At 38.3% G+C, this 21,605-nt stretch overlaps 1 protein-coding gene across 1 annotated transcript in view; it reads right to left on the reverse strand.

Moving 5' to 3' along the window:
- Nucleotides 1-1,475: 1,475 nt before the first annotated feature.
- The window catches only part of crppa (CDP-L-ribitol pyrophosphorylase A), a 35,368-nt gene continuing 15,238 nt past the window's right edge, over nucleotides 1,476-21,605 (reverse strand). The window contains exons 9-10 of the mRNA XM_053508044.1: nucleotides 20,935-21,066; nucleotides 1,476-2,005 (exon numbers count right to left, since the gene is read on the reverse strand). Coding sequence (XP_053364019.1) covers nucleotides 1,901-2,005; nucleotides 20,935-21,066 — 237 coding nt within the window. The 3' untranslated portion in view covers nucleotides 1,476-1,900. The remainder of the gene's footprint in view (nucleotides 2,006-20,934; nucleotides 21,067-21,605) is intronic.

The raw sequence follows: 21,605 nt of genomic DNA on the forward strand, positions 1-21,605 counted from the left end.
GACTTTATGAGCTTGCTGTAAAGCAATGACCATACTGCTCCTAGTGGTGATAATTTTTGTGCATTAATGTAAAAAAAAAAAAAAGAACAACTCATGCTGTTCCACAAGAGGTCAGCATTGCATTACTTTCTTTTTGTTCTACAGCCCTACATACATATAACTGCTTTGTACCTTAAAAAACACTTAGGGTATAATTCCTGACATGTTTTTATAAATACAGTTCTGCAGTGTGTGTTCATTCAATTAGTGAATGATTGATAGAAGGGTATGTTTGTCGTGTGTTTAGTAACACGATCCATTTATTCTTATTCTGTATAAGTAGGTTCATTAGCAATACTTTTCACTTTTACTTAAAATGCTTAAAAACACAGTTCTCTATAGTTAAATCCCAAATGGCACCCTTTTGTTATACCACACTATCTAAAAAAGGTCACACTTCAGGGTGTTTTTAAGGAAAGGAAAGGACTATAATATATAAAGTCTCTGTGTAGATCTCTACAAGACAGAAAGAATTTCATACTTACCATATGGTAAACAATCCAAAGAATTCTTTAAGAGGCATATTTTGAATAGCATTTATACAGTATTGTGACTCTAGCACATTAGAAGGGAGGTTTCAGATAGTGTATCACATTAGTTAAATAAAATAGCATCAAAATATATTTAAGCTGCCATAAAATTAAACCCATTAACATTAATCCCACAGTAGGTTTTGAGTTCCCCTTGTGGCACTGGTCCCTCAGGGTGTAGCTCCACATGGCTCCTGGTGGTGTACTGTGGTGTCTGGCACCAGGACATTGGCAGCGGACGCTTCGGTGCTGTGGTTTGCTGGACAGGGCCTTCATGGATCAAATTCGTTTGTCTAGCACATCCCATGGGTGCTCGGTCGGATTGGGATCTGTGAAGTTTGACCGGTGGAAGGGCAGTCTTGAGCTCTTTTTCTACTGGGCCCCATGTGCAGTGGGCTGTGGTGCACTGGGTGTACTGGTGCCTTTCTATCGTGGTCAGCAGTGACTTTTTGATTTGGGTTGCATTTGTGTGGGATCATTCACTTTAAAACGTATTTAAAAAGTATAAAAGTATTTATAACCAACCAATGATTTTCAGAGGACCTGGGGTCTATCCTAGTGAACTCAGAGCACAAGGTGGGGTACCTAACAAATCTCTCGCACACTCCCTCGCACACTCCCTCGCACACCTACTCTCACTCGCAGACACTCTCTCACTCGCAGACACTCTCTCACTCGCAGACACACAAGCTCACATACACACACAATCTAATACACACGCTCACACAAACTGAGACCAGAGTACCAGGAGAAAACCCACCAAGCACATGCAGACCAGAGGAGAGGTTTAAACTCGAACCTCTGGAGGCACAAGGTAACATTGCTAAATAAAATTAATACATATTTTTTTTTAGCTTGGATATAAATGTAAATGTGTGAAGTAAAAGGCCAGACCTGTGACAAATGGCAGTTTAAACATACAGAATTTTTTTTTTTATTAAACACCTTCCACATCAGGGTTTTATAATGTCATGTCTTGACAGTGTAGTGGATTTTGTTGCATGTTTGTGGTGGTGGTGTTTTTTTTTTTATCCTTTTATGGGGACCAAATGTATAATGTATATGTGACAGGTTTGCCCTAGGACATTTGGCTGCTCCCCATAAGGATTTTTTTTTTTTTTTACAGAAATGTCAGCTTTTATTAAAAGAAATGCCAAGAGTTCCTTTGGGTTTCTGAGGTTAAGGTTTTGTGTATAGATGTAGGCGTAGCATTCTCTCATTGTTTAGCTACAAGAACACATATGCCACTGATACACATATATATATATATATATATATATATATATGTGTGTGTGTGTGTGTGTGTGTGTGAGTGTGTCCAACCCGGTGTCTCAAGCTCGCAGGATCTGTCCAGTAAGAACCGGGTTTCTGTCTCTGATAAGAGACTCTGTGATCTCTGATAGTCTTGATATAGACCTCTCCCAGAGCTCAGGGACCTGAAGAAACAAAGACACACACACACACACACACACACACACACACCTATTACCAAAGGTTACCCAGGTGTCATAACTAACAGCCGTTCAGCAAAGGATAAATGGGGTGTAAACAGAGAGCACAAATCATTTTTGTAGTTCCGTTAAAGACAAGAAAGTCATGGATATAAAAGACACAAAAACCTCCAGCAACAAAACACAAAAAAGTGTTCACAGATAACTAATAGAGTCTTACACAAAGCCTGAACAAGTCACTGGACCCACCCCATCACTGTGAGAAAGAGGTTAAAATGATGCCAAATGTTCTTTATTACATAATCCGTGCAGGTTCATTACTGTAAAACACATGTTTAATATTTAGCTTAACCAGAGCCTTAATCTAAAAGATGCCCGGTGTGATAGCTCCCCAGAATTCTTAACAATTTACAGGCCATGATATTAGGCAGCAGAGAAGAAACCCCACTTCAAAGACACCGAAAGAGCTTTTATTCTTTAAGTCAGTCAAGCTTATGAAAATGCTCGTCTTCCTCTTATGGTCTCCTGGTGTTTGTGTTAGTCTTTTGTCTTAGTCTTATTTCATGTAGCAAATGTGTTTTTAATGCATGCTGCTCCTTTCCCCTTTTTGTGTGCTGCACCAGCTGTTAATTGCCATGCATCAAATAATGTCGACCCCGCTCCTAATTTGTCACCTGAATTGCTTTAGTGTGTGGAAATAAAACTAAAAAAAAAAAAAACGAAAACGCAGAAATCTAATGGAAATTCCATTTGGATACAATATTGGATTTTCCACATAATATACTTTCTCTATTCGGTTATACTCAAAGGGGAGAGCGTCCTTTCAAGTCGCTTTCACTCAGGAATAAACTATATCACCCTGCCGTAGTTTATTTTTAATGAATTCCAATTGCATGACGTCTCGTATGTCTCATGCTGGAAATCCCACTTCTGACACTAATGCCTTGATCTCAAAGAACGCCGAAGCATTGATTCCAAAGACTTTTACCCATGCTTGTGACCAACAGTCATTGTAATGAATAATTGTTACAACACCTGGAACACGGCGATATGTATAACGCCCCAGTGCAGTTATCGTTTATTAAAACCACTTATGGGATGCCTCTTGTCCGATAAGATTCCTTAGTCAGAACTAATTGTTGTATAATTTACTGTCAAATGATCAAATAGACCATCAGCCCTGACATTTACACTGATTATCTATCATATGCCAGCAAACTGGTGACTGGATCGTGGGCACGTAAGGGTTATTTATAGTACCAGTCTATTTTTATATTTGTTATTTTCCTACATTCTAAAACAAAACCAGAGATTTCGAAACTGTAAAGTAACATATGGTAATAGTTAATTAAGTATCATCAACAACAACAACAACAACAACAACAACAGTCAGTTGTTGACAGAAAGATCAACAGTTCTCTGGAACACTATTGTCAAGTGCATTTGCGAAACCCTTTAAGCACTATGATGAAACTAGCTCTCATGATGGCCATCACAGGAAAACAAGTCCAAAACAAAACTGTCCAAATTAGCAGGCAAAAAGTTCAAGGTTGTTGATCCAGCCTTTAAATTCCTCAGATTGCGATCCGATCAAGCCTCCATGGAATGTGCGGGACGAACAAGTCCGATCCATGGAGTCCACACCTTACGACTTGCTAATGTCCTGGTGCCAGATACCACAGAATACCATCAGAGGTGTTCTGGTGTCATGCCTCAAGGAGTCAGAGCTGTTTTGGTGAACCTACACAATATTAAGGTTTTAATGTTATGGCTGATTGATGGATATCACTGAATGGTTCAATCATTTAACTGTGTGAAATTCTCCTTTGAACAGTGCTAACAGACACTCCATGTAGCCCATGCATAAATTAGTGACTGTTAGTTATACTCGCTGTGTAAATAGGACGAAAAATGAACACACTGCACAACAGGCTTTAAATGCATCATTTTGATGCCCACAAGCTACTGTACTTATTTTTTTTGCTAGCACGAGGCCTGCTGCCACAAAATGGCACGTACTGCTATGGCTGACCAGATCATGGAAAGGTTTTAAAGCAAATATTTATGAGAGGACATGAAGACCAAAAATTTAAACATTAGGGAGCAACAAAAGGCCATTTTAGCTAAACTTGATTGGCAGGGATTATTATTAGTCTTAGATTTTGTCCCTGTGCATTACTGTAGTACTGATAATGTGTCATATACTGTATAATGAGCACATTGACCAGAAGTTTACTGCATTTAATGTAATAAAACATAATAAGCTAGCTAGCTATTGAAAGGTTTTATTACAGCCTTGATTTCTATGTAACTACTATTCAATTCTTCTTATTATTCTTCTAATTATGACTGCAGAAATATTTTTTAACTCTAATGTCTAGTGTTTTTAAAATAATGCCGTTTGTATTATTGCAAATGTCATAGGTCATCCCTGCAGTTTATTCAGAGTAGTAAAACTAATTTGGGCGGCATGGTGGCTTAGTGGTTTGCATCGTCGCCTTGCACTTCCAGGGTCCCGGTTCAATTCCCGCCTTGGGGAATTTAATTGCAAATTAGGATAATCGGCATTCCAAAATTGCCCTCGGTATGTAAATGACGTGTGTGCCCTGTGATGGGTTGGCACCAGTATGTACTCTGCTCCATGCCCAACGTATCCTGGGATAGCCCGCTCACAACCCTGTATATAGGATAAAGCAGTATAGACGATAAGTGAGTGAAAACTAAGAGGGTGTGAGTAGTGCAGCAGGCACTTTTATTTTCAAAAAGTATATAAAAAGTAAATAAGTACATGTGGACTACTTGCCTACTTGCCTGTCAACATATACGAACAAAAAAAAGACAACCCAGATATTCCCCAGTAATGGTCTAGGCTGCTGATTTGTCCTCCCTGATAGATAGAAGCCACACTGATTAACTAACAGACCAAGACTGATTGATTAAACAAAAGAAAACCTGCAGCCACACCATCCATTTGTGAATAACACAGCACACCATGTCATAGGTCTACCACCCAAACACTTGGTTCTGAAGTTGTGCAGTCATTCAGATAATCACCTAAAGTAACAGGATTTGATGCATTGTCTATAAAAACCAACAATGGGAACTAAATGAGTAGCAAATGCACCTACAGCAGTTTCTTTCCATGACACAAAAAACCAATGCCTCATGACACAGACTTTCCACAAGAGAATCTGTTTGTGTGCTTGCATATAATTCACTACTCACTTATATATTCAAGCATTGCATCTCCTAAGCACATGAAAGTATGAGCTAAAACCATAAATCTAATCCCAGCATTTCTCATGCAATGCAACACTGTTTAAATTTTACTTTTGGCACCAATGGGTAAAAACGTCCAAAATTTTTTTGCTATTTTCCTGTGTAACAGTCACTATATTTTTACTTGATTATTTCTTTTTAAAAGCACTGGCTAAGAAGCCACCACATCTGTGTGCAGTCAACAGAAAAACCCAACACATTGTAAGCCATCTTACTTCAAAACTCTTTACACAGCCTCTATATCTGACAGCTAGAACTGTTTATATTTTACTCAAGATATTACCATACATTAAATATTTATTTTAATACGGCATTGCAGATTTCTGTCATCTCTGAATAGGGCAATATGTTCTACACACCCACAACTGTTTTTAAGTCCTGTATATATAATGATGCAAAAATAACCACAGTTAAACACAAGATCGTTCACGTGCTTGGCCATGTTATTGCGCTGACATTAACATTGGCAAAATGAAAAAAAATATATATAATAATAATAATAATAAGACAAATAAAAATAAGTCATGGAAGTCAGCAAAAGATCACCAAGGAGGATCAAAGATACAACGCTTGCTTAAGATCCTATATTGAACGGTTTCCACTGAGGAATATTGATGGTGGAATATGAATCATATATCATGAGAAAAGGTCAGAGTAAGTAAGAATTTCCTGGTTTGGATTCAAAGTTGCCTTTCTGAATGACTTTACCTTATTGCTTTATTTTCCCAGAGAATTTGTTAGGGATAAGTTCAATGGTAGGCCCAAGACAATTTATTAATTATATGTATATAAAAAAAAGCAATAGTGTGACCTTCAAAATGCAAAGTTCCTTCAACAGTATTACTGCAACACTGCTCTGAACTAACCGGGCCATCACACTTGAGTAAAAAAGTCAAATATAAAACTGCTATTGAGAAGTGTTTCTGTCCTGCCAATATTTTATGTTTATCTCCTGCCAAGCCAAAGGTGTACTTTTCACAATGATCAAATGATCTCATGTCCGTTTGTGGTAAATAACAGAAATGGGATTTCTACACTGGTTCTCTCATAAAGCCTTACTACTTTTTAAAAGAAAACTTGAACCCCACAGGAGTCACAGAAAAGCGCTTGTGGTGAAAAACACTCCAATCTGAAATGACCCAGCATTGAGAATTCACTGCTCCATAAATCAGTCAGAGTTGGAAAAGAAGTGATGTGTGAAGCATCCAATACTCTCACGCTTCACTACGTTTCCACTGTGAGCTGACGGCAGTCCAGGGGGAAGCGGCAGAAACCCGGCTAACAAGCTCTATTCTGTCTATTGTTATGGCTCGCGCTTAAGGAAAAAGAGGGAACACAATACGTGCAATCTTAATTCCTTTTAAAGTCTTCATCTAGCAGATGTAATAACTTGTCACATGTAATGGGAGAACTTTCCACTGATGCCTGGTGTCTTTTCCAGCTTATTTTTTTTTTTTTTTATAAAATGGATAAAACATTCACTGGTGCTCAATGCAGATCCAAGCTGGGGCACATGTCCTCTCATAGCGCAGGTTGATTCAGCTGGGAGTTCAGGCTCATAACTTTAATAAGTGAACACTACGCAGTCCTGCATGACTCGAGATCAAAGCTGAATAACGTTTAATATCAACATATTCGTTAAGCTTGAAGGTACACTCGTCAATTTTTATCGCTCTTAAACTTGGCTGGTTAAAATGGTAAAATCTCACTGTTGAAACAACGTGATCAAAGCAAACGCACTGAACACTTGAGACAAAAATCAAACCGTATTTGAGAAATGGTGGTGTTGTGGTCTTGCTTGGCACATTACAGATACTACTCACATTTTACTACTGGTGGAATAAAATGAAAACGCCTGGGAGCTGCTTTACCAAGATGTGGAAACCTGCTGTTAGTGAAGATGAGAAAATTGATAAAAATAGATTCTAAGGGACAGGGATTTGTTAAAATAAACGGGCATCTCTATGTGTGATTTTTTTTTTTTTTTTTGTCCTCTACTACGGGCATTGTTGAGAGATGGAAAGTGCAACCTTGTGGAACTGCTTAATCCAATGAACATACCTTGCCCTTAGGAGAAAGTGACAGAAATATCTGTTTTTGTTTCAGACATCATAGTTTTGGAGTTCATACTGTAAAGTTACAGGGGTAGCTGCGATTCAATTGGAGATGGTGATGCACTTGAAAAGGATGGAACTGTTTGGTTAACATACCTATTCAGTGTTGCATGGAGATCCTTGGACAGGAAAAACAGCATGGTGGTAAAATGTGGACCAGAGGGTTTGTTTCAATTATGGGAAATCAAACTTTTACAGGCGAGTTGCACAACTTTGTGAGGGGGCAGGGGAATGTGGTAATATGCATACGAAACTATGGTTCTCTTTCACCTGAAAAAAGTATAAGGTTCCCGTAAGGTGAAGTTAGTCCAGGCATAGGAGTTTAAGTATCTTGTTTTTTTTAATTTGTTTTGTTTTTTGTACAAGAATTTGTCATGGAATAACTCTAACTGTGTTAGAGTTGCTGTACCACTCTGTGGTGGTAAAGGACAAGCTCAGTTTGCCGCCCAAGCTCTTTGTTTGCCAGTCAATTTAAATCCCTGTCCCTACCTAGTATAGTATGAACTACTGTATAAGTAGCGCCCCAAAAAAACAGGTTCCAAATACAGGTGAAAGAATAGAGTTTCCACTCAAGGGCTGATGGGTTTATTTTCCATGACAATCAAGGAGAGCCTCAGGGTAGATCCACCGTGCCTCCAGATTGAGAGAAGCCAACGGAGGTGGTTCGGTCACTTTATAAGGATGTCCCCCCCTTTAAGAGTGCTTTCCGACCCACGGGCTTTAGTCTGTTCAAATCAAACATTACTTATCTTCCATACTTGGTGCAGTTCGCACGGTAATTGCATGTTAGTGCCGACCAAAACAACTGCAGTGAGATACCCCAAAAGAGGTAGTCACGATCTGAATCATCTGGTAAACTCTGGTGTAGTCCTTCTGCGAGAAAGCATACCGAACCAAAACAGGATTCTACCTGATGGATCTTTGGGAATAACTATCGGTGTTAGTACAATTGATTGGTACGTTTTGATGCACGCCAATTTGGTACGCTTTTGGCGACTCCAGCACGTCATCATGCTCTTTTCCAGTTGTAGATGCCTTTCATTTTTAAACTGTACGATTTGCCTAAACCGGTAAATTCTAGCGATGTAATAAATGATCACCAGGGCGGCGAACAACCCGTGTAGATTAGCCTCCATCATGAAAGTAATCCAAAACACAGAATCTTCTTTCTGTTTTTTCTTTTTTTTGTTCCCATGGCAGACAAATCTGATCAATAAGGAGAGGATGTTCTCATGTGGTTTAAAAGTAACGCATTTTGATACAACTGGATTATTTTCTGTGTGAAAAGAAACCGAACCAAGGAGAAAATGCTACAAGGTTAAATACTCATCAAGTAATTAGATCAGAGCAAACGAACTAAGGTGTGAAAGCACCCCAAAACACCTGTAGAACCAGAACCCACTGAGGAGGTCTACTAGTTGGCTTAGCAATGTCTGAGGATCCTTCATGAGAAGCAGAAATCTGGAGCTTGGGATAAAGAAATTTAGACTGAAGTTCTCTGGCTGTTGGCACCACGTAAAGAAAAATAAATGAACAAATGAATAAACTACAAGTGAATGTTACATTTATATATTTGATGCATATACAATCTCAGTTGGCTTTTATCTCTTTTGCAGCATTTTATATACTATGAGAAGGTCAGTCAGTCCTTCGATTTCAATTTTTGTCTTTTGTTTAGTGGACTGCATGCAGTTAATTTTTCCCCAATGTTAATCTTTTAAAATGCAAAACATCTGAGTTAAATGTGAAAAAAAGTGATTTCTGATATATTGCCTTCAAGCTCGGTTGAAAAATCACCCTGGCATTGTTTCAATCAATAACCAAAACACAGTGGCGCACATTAGACTGGGTTTTGTTTGAGAAAGGAAAATTTGCTGAAGAAAAACGGATGGCCCTTATGCCAGCCAGACCACACAGTGAGAAGCCATTGCCTAACTGTCCTTGGAAATTCCAGAGCCGCAATCAACCTTTCCATCAGCAGCAGCAAGCGACCCACCACGGCCTCGCACCAGCGCATGCTTTGAAGATGGAGCCTCAGCAATTAGGAACTTAACACTGACAATTTGCACCACTCCCGGCCAGATTCATCGCCTCTGCCACTTCTTAAACCTCCTAACACCACCTTTTGCAACACCGTGGGAAAATTTGAAAGAAAAATAATAGCAAGTGCAGAGGCAAGTTATATGGATGAAAAAAAAAGAGGAAAGTCCTCAATAAATTGAGTGCCCGCTCTCTTTCTGTTAAATCACTCATGAGTGGGTTACAAGTGTGTTCGGGTGATGTTTCCGAGTTACCACAAGAGGGCACCACCACTAAAGAAGCATGAGATGCAATGAACTGCAAGCAAATTGTTTATTATCTATGTAGTTTATTACTACATCCTTTATCCTTGTTGAAATATTTTTATAGTTTTTTTTAGGATGTTTTGGAAATAATCAGGAATTGTTGAGAATGACCCAGGTGATGATTCATGATTTCCAGACTAATGTCTTGAGAAATCCAACATTACCAAAACAAAATCTGAACTTCTCAGGAGTCAGACAAATGTCAGTATACAACAACACGAGCAAACCAGAACTCATGAATAATGTCTGCCAGTTTAAGTTCAAACGTATAGAGGGCATCAGTTGGATGTTGTTCTATTCCATAAGAAATAAAGTTACAAATGCTCACACTGCCTGTGATTTAGATCAAGCAACACATAGTACAGTACAAATGATGCAACTAGCATTGAGAAACGCGAATTAAGCTGTAGAAATGATCAGAATTGTGCAAATGTGATCATTTTAAAGAGTCAGAAGTAAAGGACTGAACAGATGCATTCTAGACGAACCGTCTGAAAAATAAACTTTGCAAAACATTACCATACCGCTTCGTATTTCTAAGCTATGTCATGAGAACGAACGCCTGACACAATGGACTTAAAAGCAGTCCTGTCTATTCCTCAGCAGTATTGCATTTCTTGCTCTGACAGTGCATTTCTTTTAGCGTATTATGATAGCTTTGGGGAGAGACCGACCCCCCTTTCCATCTCTAACCTCCATTCAGTGGACAGTAGCTGCAGGGGAAGACCATCACAGAAATCTCCAGCTCATATACCATCAGCTCTAGAGATCTGATACGGGCCTAAATCCCACTGCCGTCCTCGGTGAAGTGTCCTCTCATGTGGAGAAGGCTGTTTATATTATGGATGAGCTCAAACCGGGCGGCAGCAAGGTCACGCAGGGTTGGAACTCGTATTTGATGCGCCGGTGAATAGAAAATGACAACGAATCTTAAATCAAGCTGTTTTGTCAAACGTCGTTTTGATTGATACCAGCCGCCAGGGACCCGCTATATTTTTGTCAGAAAACTGAAACTAGAGCCTTTTTTACTATGGAACAAAAAAAAAAGCAGTGTTGTCATAGTGGTTTTGATTAATTTAACTTCATAAATTATCACTAAGTTTTATACACCACCTTCCAAGTTCAAGAATCTAGCCTTGGGTCACTGCTTAGGGAACAGAAAGATTAAATAACTTGTCTCACTCTGCACTTTATTCACTTCAATTTGCACATATTTAATTTCCCCCTGCGAAACCCTTTTTTTTTTTTTCCTTTTCCACCCTATGGAGAAGAAAATGTGTGGACCAACGCCAAATATCTTATGAGGACCCTGTCATGGCTAATCCCACTCACCTCATACAGAGGAATCCTGTTTTGTTTGACTGCACATTTCTCCTTTTGAGTGCTTCTCCTGAATCTCGCCAGCATTTCTATTCAAGCGCTGCACCGCACAATGTTGATTTAAGAGTGGCTGAGATAAACTAAGGTTCAAGAAAAAAAAAAAAAAAAGGCGATAAAGCAAGTTTCCGCTTTGAGTTTGAAAAGGACGAGGTTATCTATAGAGTTTTCCCCGTCTAACTAAACACGATTCCACAAAGCTCTGTATGTGCTGTCTGGGTCTATATCCTCTTCTTTCTTCCAAAGAGCACCTTAATCATAATCGGACACACACACACACAGCACCGGAGCAAAGAAAATACAGGAAGCTTTGGTTGCATTATGAGTGAATGCATTTCTATTTGAACAAGTGAGTGATTACTGTGTTTGTACGTGGCTTGGCGACAGACACACCTGCAAACAATAATGAATACAATGATCTCTTACATTCGCAGGTCTGAAGGAATGGAGGAAATATGTGTTATGACATCCCCAAGCCCACATAGAAACACAAAACTTCCGCAGCTCGGAATCTCAATGGACCGCTGGCTATAAATATCACATCAGGGGTCAACAGGGTCGCGTATATCGTTTCCGTAAGTGGCAAAACTTTTCGAGACGTGCCGAAAGAGCGTCTTGTACGGCGTTGCGTGTAGCGACAAAACAGAAGCACCCACACCTCAGAAAAGTATACAGTTCATGTTTTTACACAGATGTCAAAACAAACCTACAGTGCAGACTAAACAACCGCGCTTAACAGACAACCAGGGGTCAGAGTGTAGGAAAGAGGACGTCCGATGTGAATAACTCTCTGTAAAGTGTGAGAGTAGACAAGAAGCACACGGCCAATATAATACCGAGGGCTAATTATGTTAAGAGCCCGTTGAGTAATGGGGCCACAAAAAATTAATGATGAATGAAATTATTATGAATTCAACTATTATGTGAATTCAATTAAATATGAACCATACATGTACGGAGTACATATAATAAAATACTGATTAAAACACAACAAGGCATGCTGTAATAGAAAAATAATCAACAGCGGATTACTCTGTAAAGTGGAGTAACTGTACGTTCCCTAAAGTTGATTATTTTCCAATAACTGCAAGTGGTTTTGTTAATTAAAGAAAAGCCTATTCTACGTTTTATTTATTTAAACTTACTTACTTTCATGTTGTGGAAAAAATACAATAGTTCCTGTTAACACTTCAGATACCCCCTCCCAAACACACACACACACACACACAAAATTCTCAGTCTTTCCTCTGTTTCAAAGTTAATGAGACGAACAAAAAAGCTGCTCGTCATTCTGTTAATGCGTTGCTGGTCGAACTTTACATCCGACTGCTGACACTGATGACTCCAAAAAAAAAAAACACTAAATAAGCACCTTATTACCAATTAGACTGCTTGTTATACTAGTCCCTGTGCAAGCTGTGACTATATACCTACTTTCTGAGCTGCTGTTGGAGAAAACTTAAATAAGTTCACACACTCTCATCTTTACTTACTGTACATCCACATTTAGTCATTTGGCAGACGGCATTATCCAGAGCAACTTACTTTTTTTTTCCATATTGTACAGTACATCTGAGCAGTTGAGGGTTAAGGGCCTTGCTCAAGGGCCCAACAGGGACAACTTGGTGGTCGTAGGATTTGAACCTTGGACCATTCGAACCGTCGTCCAATGCCTTAACGACTGAGATACCGACCACTGTACTGTACTGTACTGATGTCCATTAAGTTGCTTTATTAAAATGCTATTTAAATCAGAATTACGGTTAAAACAGAATATGCAAGCAGTTGAGGGTTAAGGGCATTGCACAAGAACCCAGTAATGGCAGTTTACGACGTGTTGGGGTGTGTTTTTTTTTTTTTTTTATGTTGCGCTGAGAGTTAAGACTTATCCTCTGAGCCACCACTGCCACCAAACTTCTGAAAGCAATTTAGCAGGCTTGACTGTCCTCTTCTCTAAACGTTTTACCATCTGTTACTTTTTCTACCATTATACTACAATACATGTTAAATTAATTCATTTAACAGCGCCATTAAGCGTATATTTATGGTTCCAAATACAGTAAGTTCCCTTTTCAGTAGTAATGACTAATTCACAAAGACTTACACTATACTGTAAGGATGAACAGATTCATAATAAACTGACTTTGATTAATTTATTGTTTACATATTCTCGAATACTTAAATGGTACAAGGAGACGTCCCAGTAACATGGAATGCTTTGTATGTGTGTGTATGCGTGTGTGAGGATGTGTATCTTATTAACTTTATTAGAGGGAGTGTGAACTAAGTGGCTGATGAGAGAACAACAGTTTACAACCATTTTATATTAAGTGATCATAGGGGATTATGACTAACAATAAACTATAAATTGGGGGAAAAATTTGTGCTTTTAAAAAAGTATTATGTAATCCTTAGGAAATTGATAATAACAAAAAGGATAATAAAGGATTATTTTTTTGGAACTTAAAATACAGTCGACATTGGGGTGGTGTCTCTGCTTCAACTGTAATGTCGAAATCGGATGAATTTAAGAAATCTCCCTGCTCTATACTGACAGTCTGTCAGTTGTGTCTAAGTGTTGAGTGAAAGCAAAACCCTTTCCGAAGGTCCAAAAGCACGTCTCGCATTAAGATGCTAAAACTCTTAATTCGTTGCTGACCATGAAGTGGACACGCAAAGCATCAGACTGGGTGGCCCCATAAATTTAAACCAAGTGTTCCCAGAGCGTAGGCTTATGGACCGAACACATCTCAGTCAGCTCTTTTACCAATTTACTGTTTACGAACCAATTTGGTAGAACTGGTAAGGACCTGTCTTCCATAATAACATACTGTTTGTTTGTCAGGAGGTTGTCTCATGTTGAGTCTCAGCACAAGTATTCGTGAAAGTTGCTTGATGAGCATCAGTGGCTTTTGTGTAATCTGTCAAATCAAGGCTGGGTAAACAGCAGCCCAGTGAGTAACATTTTTCCCTGCGGACTCAGATTTGCACATGCCAGTTCACATCTGGTGCTCTGCAGGCATGAAAAAGATCACGCGCGATATGCAGCACGAGTTGCCATGGATTTCTGTGACCTCCCGTGGCTTTTTTTTCTTTTAACACTAGGTTAACACGTCAGGGAACGGGAAGCCGGTTCGGAGACTGTCAGCATGGATAGATCAGCCTCAAACAGGGGGGAAAAAAAAGGAGGTTTATCGAGCTTTTCCAACTGATGTAAAACAAATGTGCAACAAGTAGGCACGAATAAAAATGTTGGAATATTTTACGAAAAGAGGATAGCCGTTGGGACATCAGGCAATGCTTTCTCCAAAAGCTGTAAACAAAATACCACAAATTAGCATCATGTATCATTTTGTTTGCTTTTAAACAAGATGTTCTTTATTCCTTCAGACAGTTTACTTAGTGCACCACAATTAGTTTGGTGGATTATTTTTTTATGAGGAAAACACAGATCCTCATTTAAATTCAAAGCTTAGGGTCTATAATCCCACACACTATCACTAATATTTATTTCAACAAAGTTACTAAATAATATCAGTCACTCATCGTATATACCGCTTTATTTTGTATTCAGGGTCGTGGGGGGCCTGGAGCCTATCCCAGGAAGCGTAGGGCACAAGGCGGGTCACACCCTGGACAGATGCCAATCCATCGCAGGGCACTTCAAACATACACTAATAAAAAATAGGTATTTGATAATATTAAAACTGAATACAAACATTGAAAGTTTAAAAAAATATGAAAAACAAAGTTTTTAAGTATTGCAAGTCATTTTATAAAGAACCATGTTCGACAAAATCTATGTGAATTTATACATGCAAATAAACTTATTTTCATCTTTATATAAAGCTGAGTGACACTTTAAAGGAAAAAAAATACATAAATTGTAGGGCAGCGAGAAGCGACCAGAACGAATTCTGAAAGCAATTGGGAGTGATGAATGTTACACTTTCTAAAAGTCATTCCATCAGCTGGTGTTTTGATGATGTGGATGTTTAATTCTGTTGAGATCTAATGACTGTAAATGCTACAGCATGTGATTTATTTTTATCCTCATCAAGCTGTTCAGTGACCCTCAAACAGTTGCAATACCATTTAACAGCAGATCACGAAAATCATATATCAGTGATATTGAACATCATATTAATGAGAAATCCAACACCAAAATAATGAAGATGACAAATACCAGACTCGGGTATCTCTGTTTGAACAGGTATTCGAATGGAATTGTGGGTAATATAGGAAATGGTTAACAACATTAAAATATACCAAAATGCGGATGAAAGATATTTAAATATATATATACCTTATTAATTTTGATCCAAAATAAATCTTACATTCCTTAGAAAATGTTAATTATGATGCACTTTACAAATTAATTATTATATATGCAAATTATTTAGTGTATATTATTCCTTTAATTTATAGCAAATATTTTAAAAAGGAGACCATTACTTTCGGAGCTTAGAGCTTTGTATCATGTTCCGTGTTCCATGGACAGTCATTACAGATGGTGTCGACACAGGATGTTTTAGAGATGTACAGTACACATGGTGTAAGCAAAACCGTTAGAATACACTAGCACAGACAATGTACGTCTCATTCCTGAGAAAAGGCCCCACTTTCCAAGTGTACGGTTTCACAACCTGCCATTTACTGGTGGATCAGAAACACTAAGAGAATGACTTTTGTCGTCCCCCCCTCCTTATTCACTCTTTCTCTTTTTTAAGGAGTGGTGGTTAATCTCCTCTCGGGTTTAGGATTCCTCCGCTGTGCTCTTCGAGGAGAAGGAAGCAAAGGGAGAGTAAACACCAGGCCTCTCACTGAGGGGATTAGTGCGCCCATATATCATCGTGACATCCCTTTTCAGCGAGTGACGGGTCGCCAGGACCCTGAGCTATAAGGATCTGGTGACGTTTCCTGTCACCACTGGAATCATTGATCAGGTCGAAAATCATCAAACTCACCGATCAGGTAGTGTGAAGCCACAGCATTAGATGTGCTTTAGTGTGCATTTGATGCCAGTTCCTTTTCGTCTGGCCTTCGTGAAGAGTTGTGGCTTGTGGTTTGTAGATTTTATTTATTTTTAAGATGTTCACAGAGGGCACTATCATGGCATGGGTAAATGACTGAAGATAAAGTCAAAAAATTAATTCAATTAAAGCTCTTGAGGGTTAATAGTCTCAGACAAAGACCTTTAGCTCTCTGACAGTCCTACGATTTCTCACAACCTTCTAGCTTAGAACCTTAACAAAAAAAAACAACTAACCCAAACACTACATTCACTAGTATAGGTATGATTTTCTAACAATATGCAGGAATTACACCTATGGCACTCAAGTTAGCTAGAAAGCTACACCACAGGCAGGAATTAAACACTTCCTGATGAAATTCAAGCACACTCTGTGTCAGGTGATCTACATAGTTATTACAATATAACTTTCACTAATATTATAACTAATATTTATGCTTAATATACGATCAATTAATGGGAGAGTTTAAAGGTCACATATTGTACTCTTTCCTAAACAGGTTTGCATAAGATTAAAGTCTTTAAAATCTAAATTCGTAACGTAAATTGGTAAAAATGTCAAAATGTTTTCCTAAAGAAAACATTCAAGATATTATTAAGCATTTCCCAAACATTTTCAATCTTTTTCCATCTGCATCTCTGACAGACAAAATAAGGAGAGAAATATATGCAAGGGCTTATAATTCACAATGACACCCCCAGTATTGAGTGATATAAAAGTTAATACACAACTAATAGCTGAAGAAGGCTAGTTCGGATATATTTACTTAAACCCCATAATGCGTTATGCCATCATTTGTTTTGCATTTGTTTGGAGTGACATTTTTTTTTAGCACAAAATATAATGAATGTGAATTTTAGTTCATTTTAACCAACTTCCCTGAACACGACTGAGCAAAAAAAAGGGAAAAAGTTTTTTTTCCCCCAGTTGTTTCTATAACCAAATAATAATAATATGCTCATTTTGAGAGTTCTACATTTTTCCAACTTCATTCACATACATATATACACACACATATATATATATATATATATATATATATATATATATATATATATATATATATATATATGTGTGTGTGTGTGTGTGTATATATATATATATATATATATATATATATATATATATATATATATACACATTTAGGCATTTGGCAGACGCTCTTATCCAGAGTGACTTACATTTTTATCTCATTATACATCTGAGCAGTTGAGGGTTAAGGGCCTTGCTCAAGGCGCACGCACGCACGCACGCACGCACGCACGCACACACACATTTAAAAGTTTGGGGTTACTTTCTAACTCCATGATCATTCTTAATTTTTATTTCTTTCTACATTGTAAAGGAATGCTGATGGCGTCCAAAAAATGCATTAATCTTCTTTAACCAGTTAATGGTGAGATGTGTCTGCTACTTCTGCTCTGTAAAGACTTCATAACGCCTTTAATCTGAGGTGCTGTTAATTGGACATTTTTCAGGCTGATAACTCTAAATGAACTTTTCGTCTGCGGCAGAGGTAGGTTTTGGTCTCGCCATCCTGGGATGGTCTTCATGAGATCCAGTTTCATTATGGTGCTTGATGGATTTTGCAAATGCACTTGACAATACTGTTCTTGCAAGAACTATTAAAGGAAGGCTGACCTCTGTGTCTTAAAACATGTAACATGTAGAAAATAAATCACTAAACAAAAAAAAAAAAAAAAGAAATTTGCAAGTGTTCTAAAACTTTTGAACGGTAGTTGATATATTATACTGTATACTACAAAAAAGTTTGGGGTCACTTGCAAATTTCACTTGCAAAATTAGTGATTTATTTTTTACATTCTACAACAATACTGGGGATTTCAAAACTATAAAATAACACATATGGAATTAGGTAATTACATAACAACAACAACAGTTAGTTGTTATTTTAAGACACAGAGGTCAGCCTTTCTGTAAGAGTTCTTGGAAGAACAGTATTGTCAAGTGCAAGATGAAGTCTTTACAGAGCATAACTAGCAGACACATCTCACCATTAACTGTTCAAAGGAGATTAATGCATTTTTTGGATGCCATCAGCATTCCTTTACAATGTAGAAAGAACTAAAAATTAGGCACGATCATGGAGTTAGAAGGTGACCCCACACTTTTGAACGGTAGTGTATATATGTGTGTGTGCTTACATACCAATTATAGCTCAATTAGCTTGTAGTTGAGTAGGGGTGGGCAGAGATGAGGATGAGGATCTCTATGTATGTGAGGTCACAATAGGAGGGACATCTGATTTGCTTTTTAAACACTGGCCCATACTGTACATAAAAAAAGAAAAGGACACTCAGAAAGAAATGTTTTTTTCTGATGTCCATCAGGATGTCTGAAAATGACCAAAAAGTGAATTTTGCATAATAGGGCCATATTAAAGAAAAAAAAGAACCAACTGCATTTTCTTATTTTAACACTCAGAAGTGATTTAACACATTGGTAAGCTATTTGGCACAAATTACGAAATGTCAAGATGTCTTCCAATGTGCTTCTGGAAAGCTTTTTTAGCCCTTGCTTTAACCACGGCCTGTCATTTTCCTTTTTGAGAGGCCAGTTTAAGTTGAACGCTGAAGTTGGTTAACGCTTAAATGTGAAACATTTTAACCTATTTTAATCATCAGTAAGATATTTGGCATTGCAGGAATTTGGAACACACACAGAAAACTTGATAATGCAAGATTATTAAAGTATTACATGACTTTGATGTATACCAAATATCACTGAGTCTAATTATTAAGCCAATAGAGAGAAGATCTTGCTGCTGATACATGAATATGAATCTTGAATCTTTACGAATCGTGCTGAGAACGCAATGTTGAAATGTTGTAAAAATATATTTATAAAAAAAGGATTTCGTAATCCTTATCAAATATGATGGAAAACAGCGAGGCATCTCATAGACTGGAGAGCTTCCTCTGTAAACATTTGGCTCGATGGAAAAAGCACTGTGGATTGTCTTTTAACAGTTCTCATGAAAGAGTATTCGACTGTTTTTCTGTCTGCTATGTTATATTCTCCATCCTTCTCATGATCACTTCAGAGCATAGTTTATAAGACGCAGACACCAGTTCGCAAATAAAATGGCACAAAAAAATACAAACAAAATAAAGAGGCACGAAACTATGATTGAGAAGCATCTGGGAAGAATCACGGTCATTATTATTGGGCCTACATGAAGGATTTACACCCTTACACTGTTGCATGCGATGAAGAGCTCGCAATGTGTTCCATCGTGCTGAGCGCACATCATCTCTGTCCACTCCCTTTTCTGACCTTCCTACAAAATAAGACTGCAGCTGGAATGAGGAAAAACGCGATAGCGCACATGAACTCGGGACTGAGGAATGCTCACAGGCAGAAGGACAGCGCAAGCCTCCCGATGAAAAATGCAGGGTGGAGCTGTTTTTAAATTCGCTACACCTTGACGTCACACAGAGCAGGGGCACTGCCTTCCACAGGCGTACAGTACGTCCTGGCCTGCTCAGTCTTCGTCTAAAGACACCCAACTAATCACGAGCAGCTTCGACTACTCTCGAGGGCCCGGGTGATGTGATATGGATTTTCCCATGCACAACAGCATGGTCACTTCATGTCCAAGAAACATCCTGGTTATATGATAACTCATGTTTTTGGATGGAACATAACTCCAGAAAATGTGATAAAAAAAAATAATTAACTCTGACATGAAGCAGATATCGGGTTCCCATCCAAAAGCTGATTATTTTCAGGTCATTTTTAAAACAGGTCTTAGTCCTCTTAAACAATGGCAACTTGGCAACAATTACAGGGTTTTTTTTATTTATAAAAGAACAGCAGCTTATTTTCCAAGGATTATTCACAAAACTGTTACAGCAGGTATAAAGAGTAGTTTCTTTTCCAGCTTATCTTTTTCCTTTCTTTCTTGAAGTTACTAATTTAAAAATGCACATGTTTTAAGAAGCCATAAAGCACAAAGACTTTCCTGTGTTTTAATTACAAAGCTCTGACACTGGAGACTCCTTTCAAAACACAAAGATCTCACTTACTCACTCATCGTCTATAACGCTTTATTCTGCATACAGGGTCGTGGGGAGCCTGGAACCTATTCCAGGAGAATAAGGGTATGAACACCCTGGACAGGGTGCGAATTTATCACAGGGCACACACACACACACACATGCATTCACTTTCACATTTATTTGGAGAACACCAATTAGACTAATCTATATGTTTAATTCTACTTCCTCTATTGGAGGAAACCGGAGTACACGAAGGAAACCTATGCACTTCTTATGTGCATGCGAGAACATGTGAACTCGGCGGGACATGCACACAGAGGCGGGAATCAAACCTGGACCCTGGAGGTGCAAGGCGACAGTGCTAACCACTAAGCCGCCGTGCCTCCACACTAAGATCTCTTAACAGGAAAACTTCTCAACAATCATATCAACAATCGTATCATACAAGTGCCTGTGTATATGGTTATTGCTATAGTTACTGTGTATAGAGTTATCGCCCTTGACCATGGCACTTAACCCTATCTGCTCCAGGAGCGCTGTATCTTGGCTTTTAACTGTCACTTGAACAGATTCAAGAACTTACAGGATTGTTATACAAGTTCATAGAAATAACGATTCCTGCTTCATGATTAAAATCTACTGTAAGTCTGCATCTCGGAGTAAATAATCCGAACATGTCTACTCTATATAAAAAGAACCATTCCTCCAGTGATTTTAATATGTAATTCATAAAATCCAGCCTACCTTGGAGTAAAAAACTTGCACACTGTAGAGTAAAACATTGCCCCGTTTGAACTTCGTAGAGAGATCCATGATGGCAGTCAGCTCGTCATTCTTTTGGCTACCCAATGCCTCATCCGATACGCATAAATGAACCTACAGACATACAGAAGAGAACTTTTTAAAAAAGGCAAGGTTACTATGCTACACGTACTTATTTTCCTGCAATAACAAACATGAAAAAAAACTGTGTTATTTAAACAAACTCAGTATCTGGTGATTGAACGAGGCAGGATGACAAACAACCATGTGTTAATGAGAAATCCCACCAACAAAGGATACAAATAAGTGATTGCTGTGTCTGGACCATAATCCATCTTCCAGCAGAAGGCATTTCAGCATGTATAACAGTATCCTCCTCTTATTCAGAAAGCCGGGTGCTCGTGTAAACAGCAGAACCACTTCAAAGACCGCAATTAAAATGCTCAGTAAAGTTTCCACTGCACCCAATTGCAAACTCAAAGTATGCCGTTGACACGGGCTTTGGGATTCTGTGACTAAAACTTCTGCTGCATTTTCCATGAGCTCCACTCTTTGTTTGCTGTGTCTTTTAAAAATCTGGATGCTCTTCTTAAAATGTCAGATTTTATGAACGACTAGTGCTCATCTGTACTCAATCTTATGGGCAACGACTA

Source organism: Clarias gariepinus, chromosome 11, assembly GCF_024256425.1.
Source record: "Clarias gariepinus isolate MV-2021 ecotype Netherlands chromosome 11, CGAR_prim_01v2, whole genome shotgun sequence".
Taxonomy (NCBI): Eukaryota; Metazoa; Chordata; class Actinopteri; order Siluriformes; family Clariidae; genus Clarias; species Clarias gariepinus.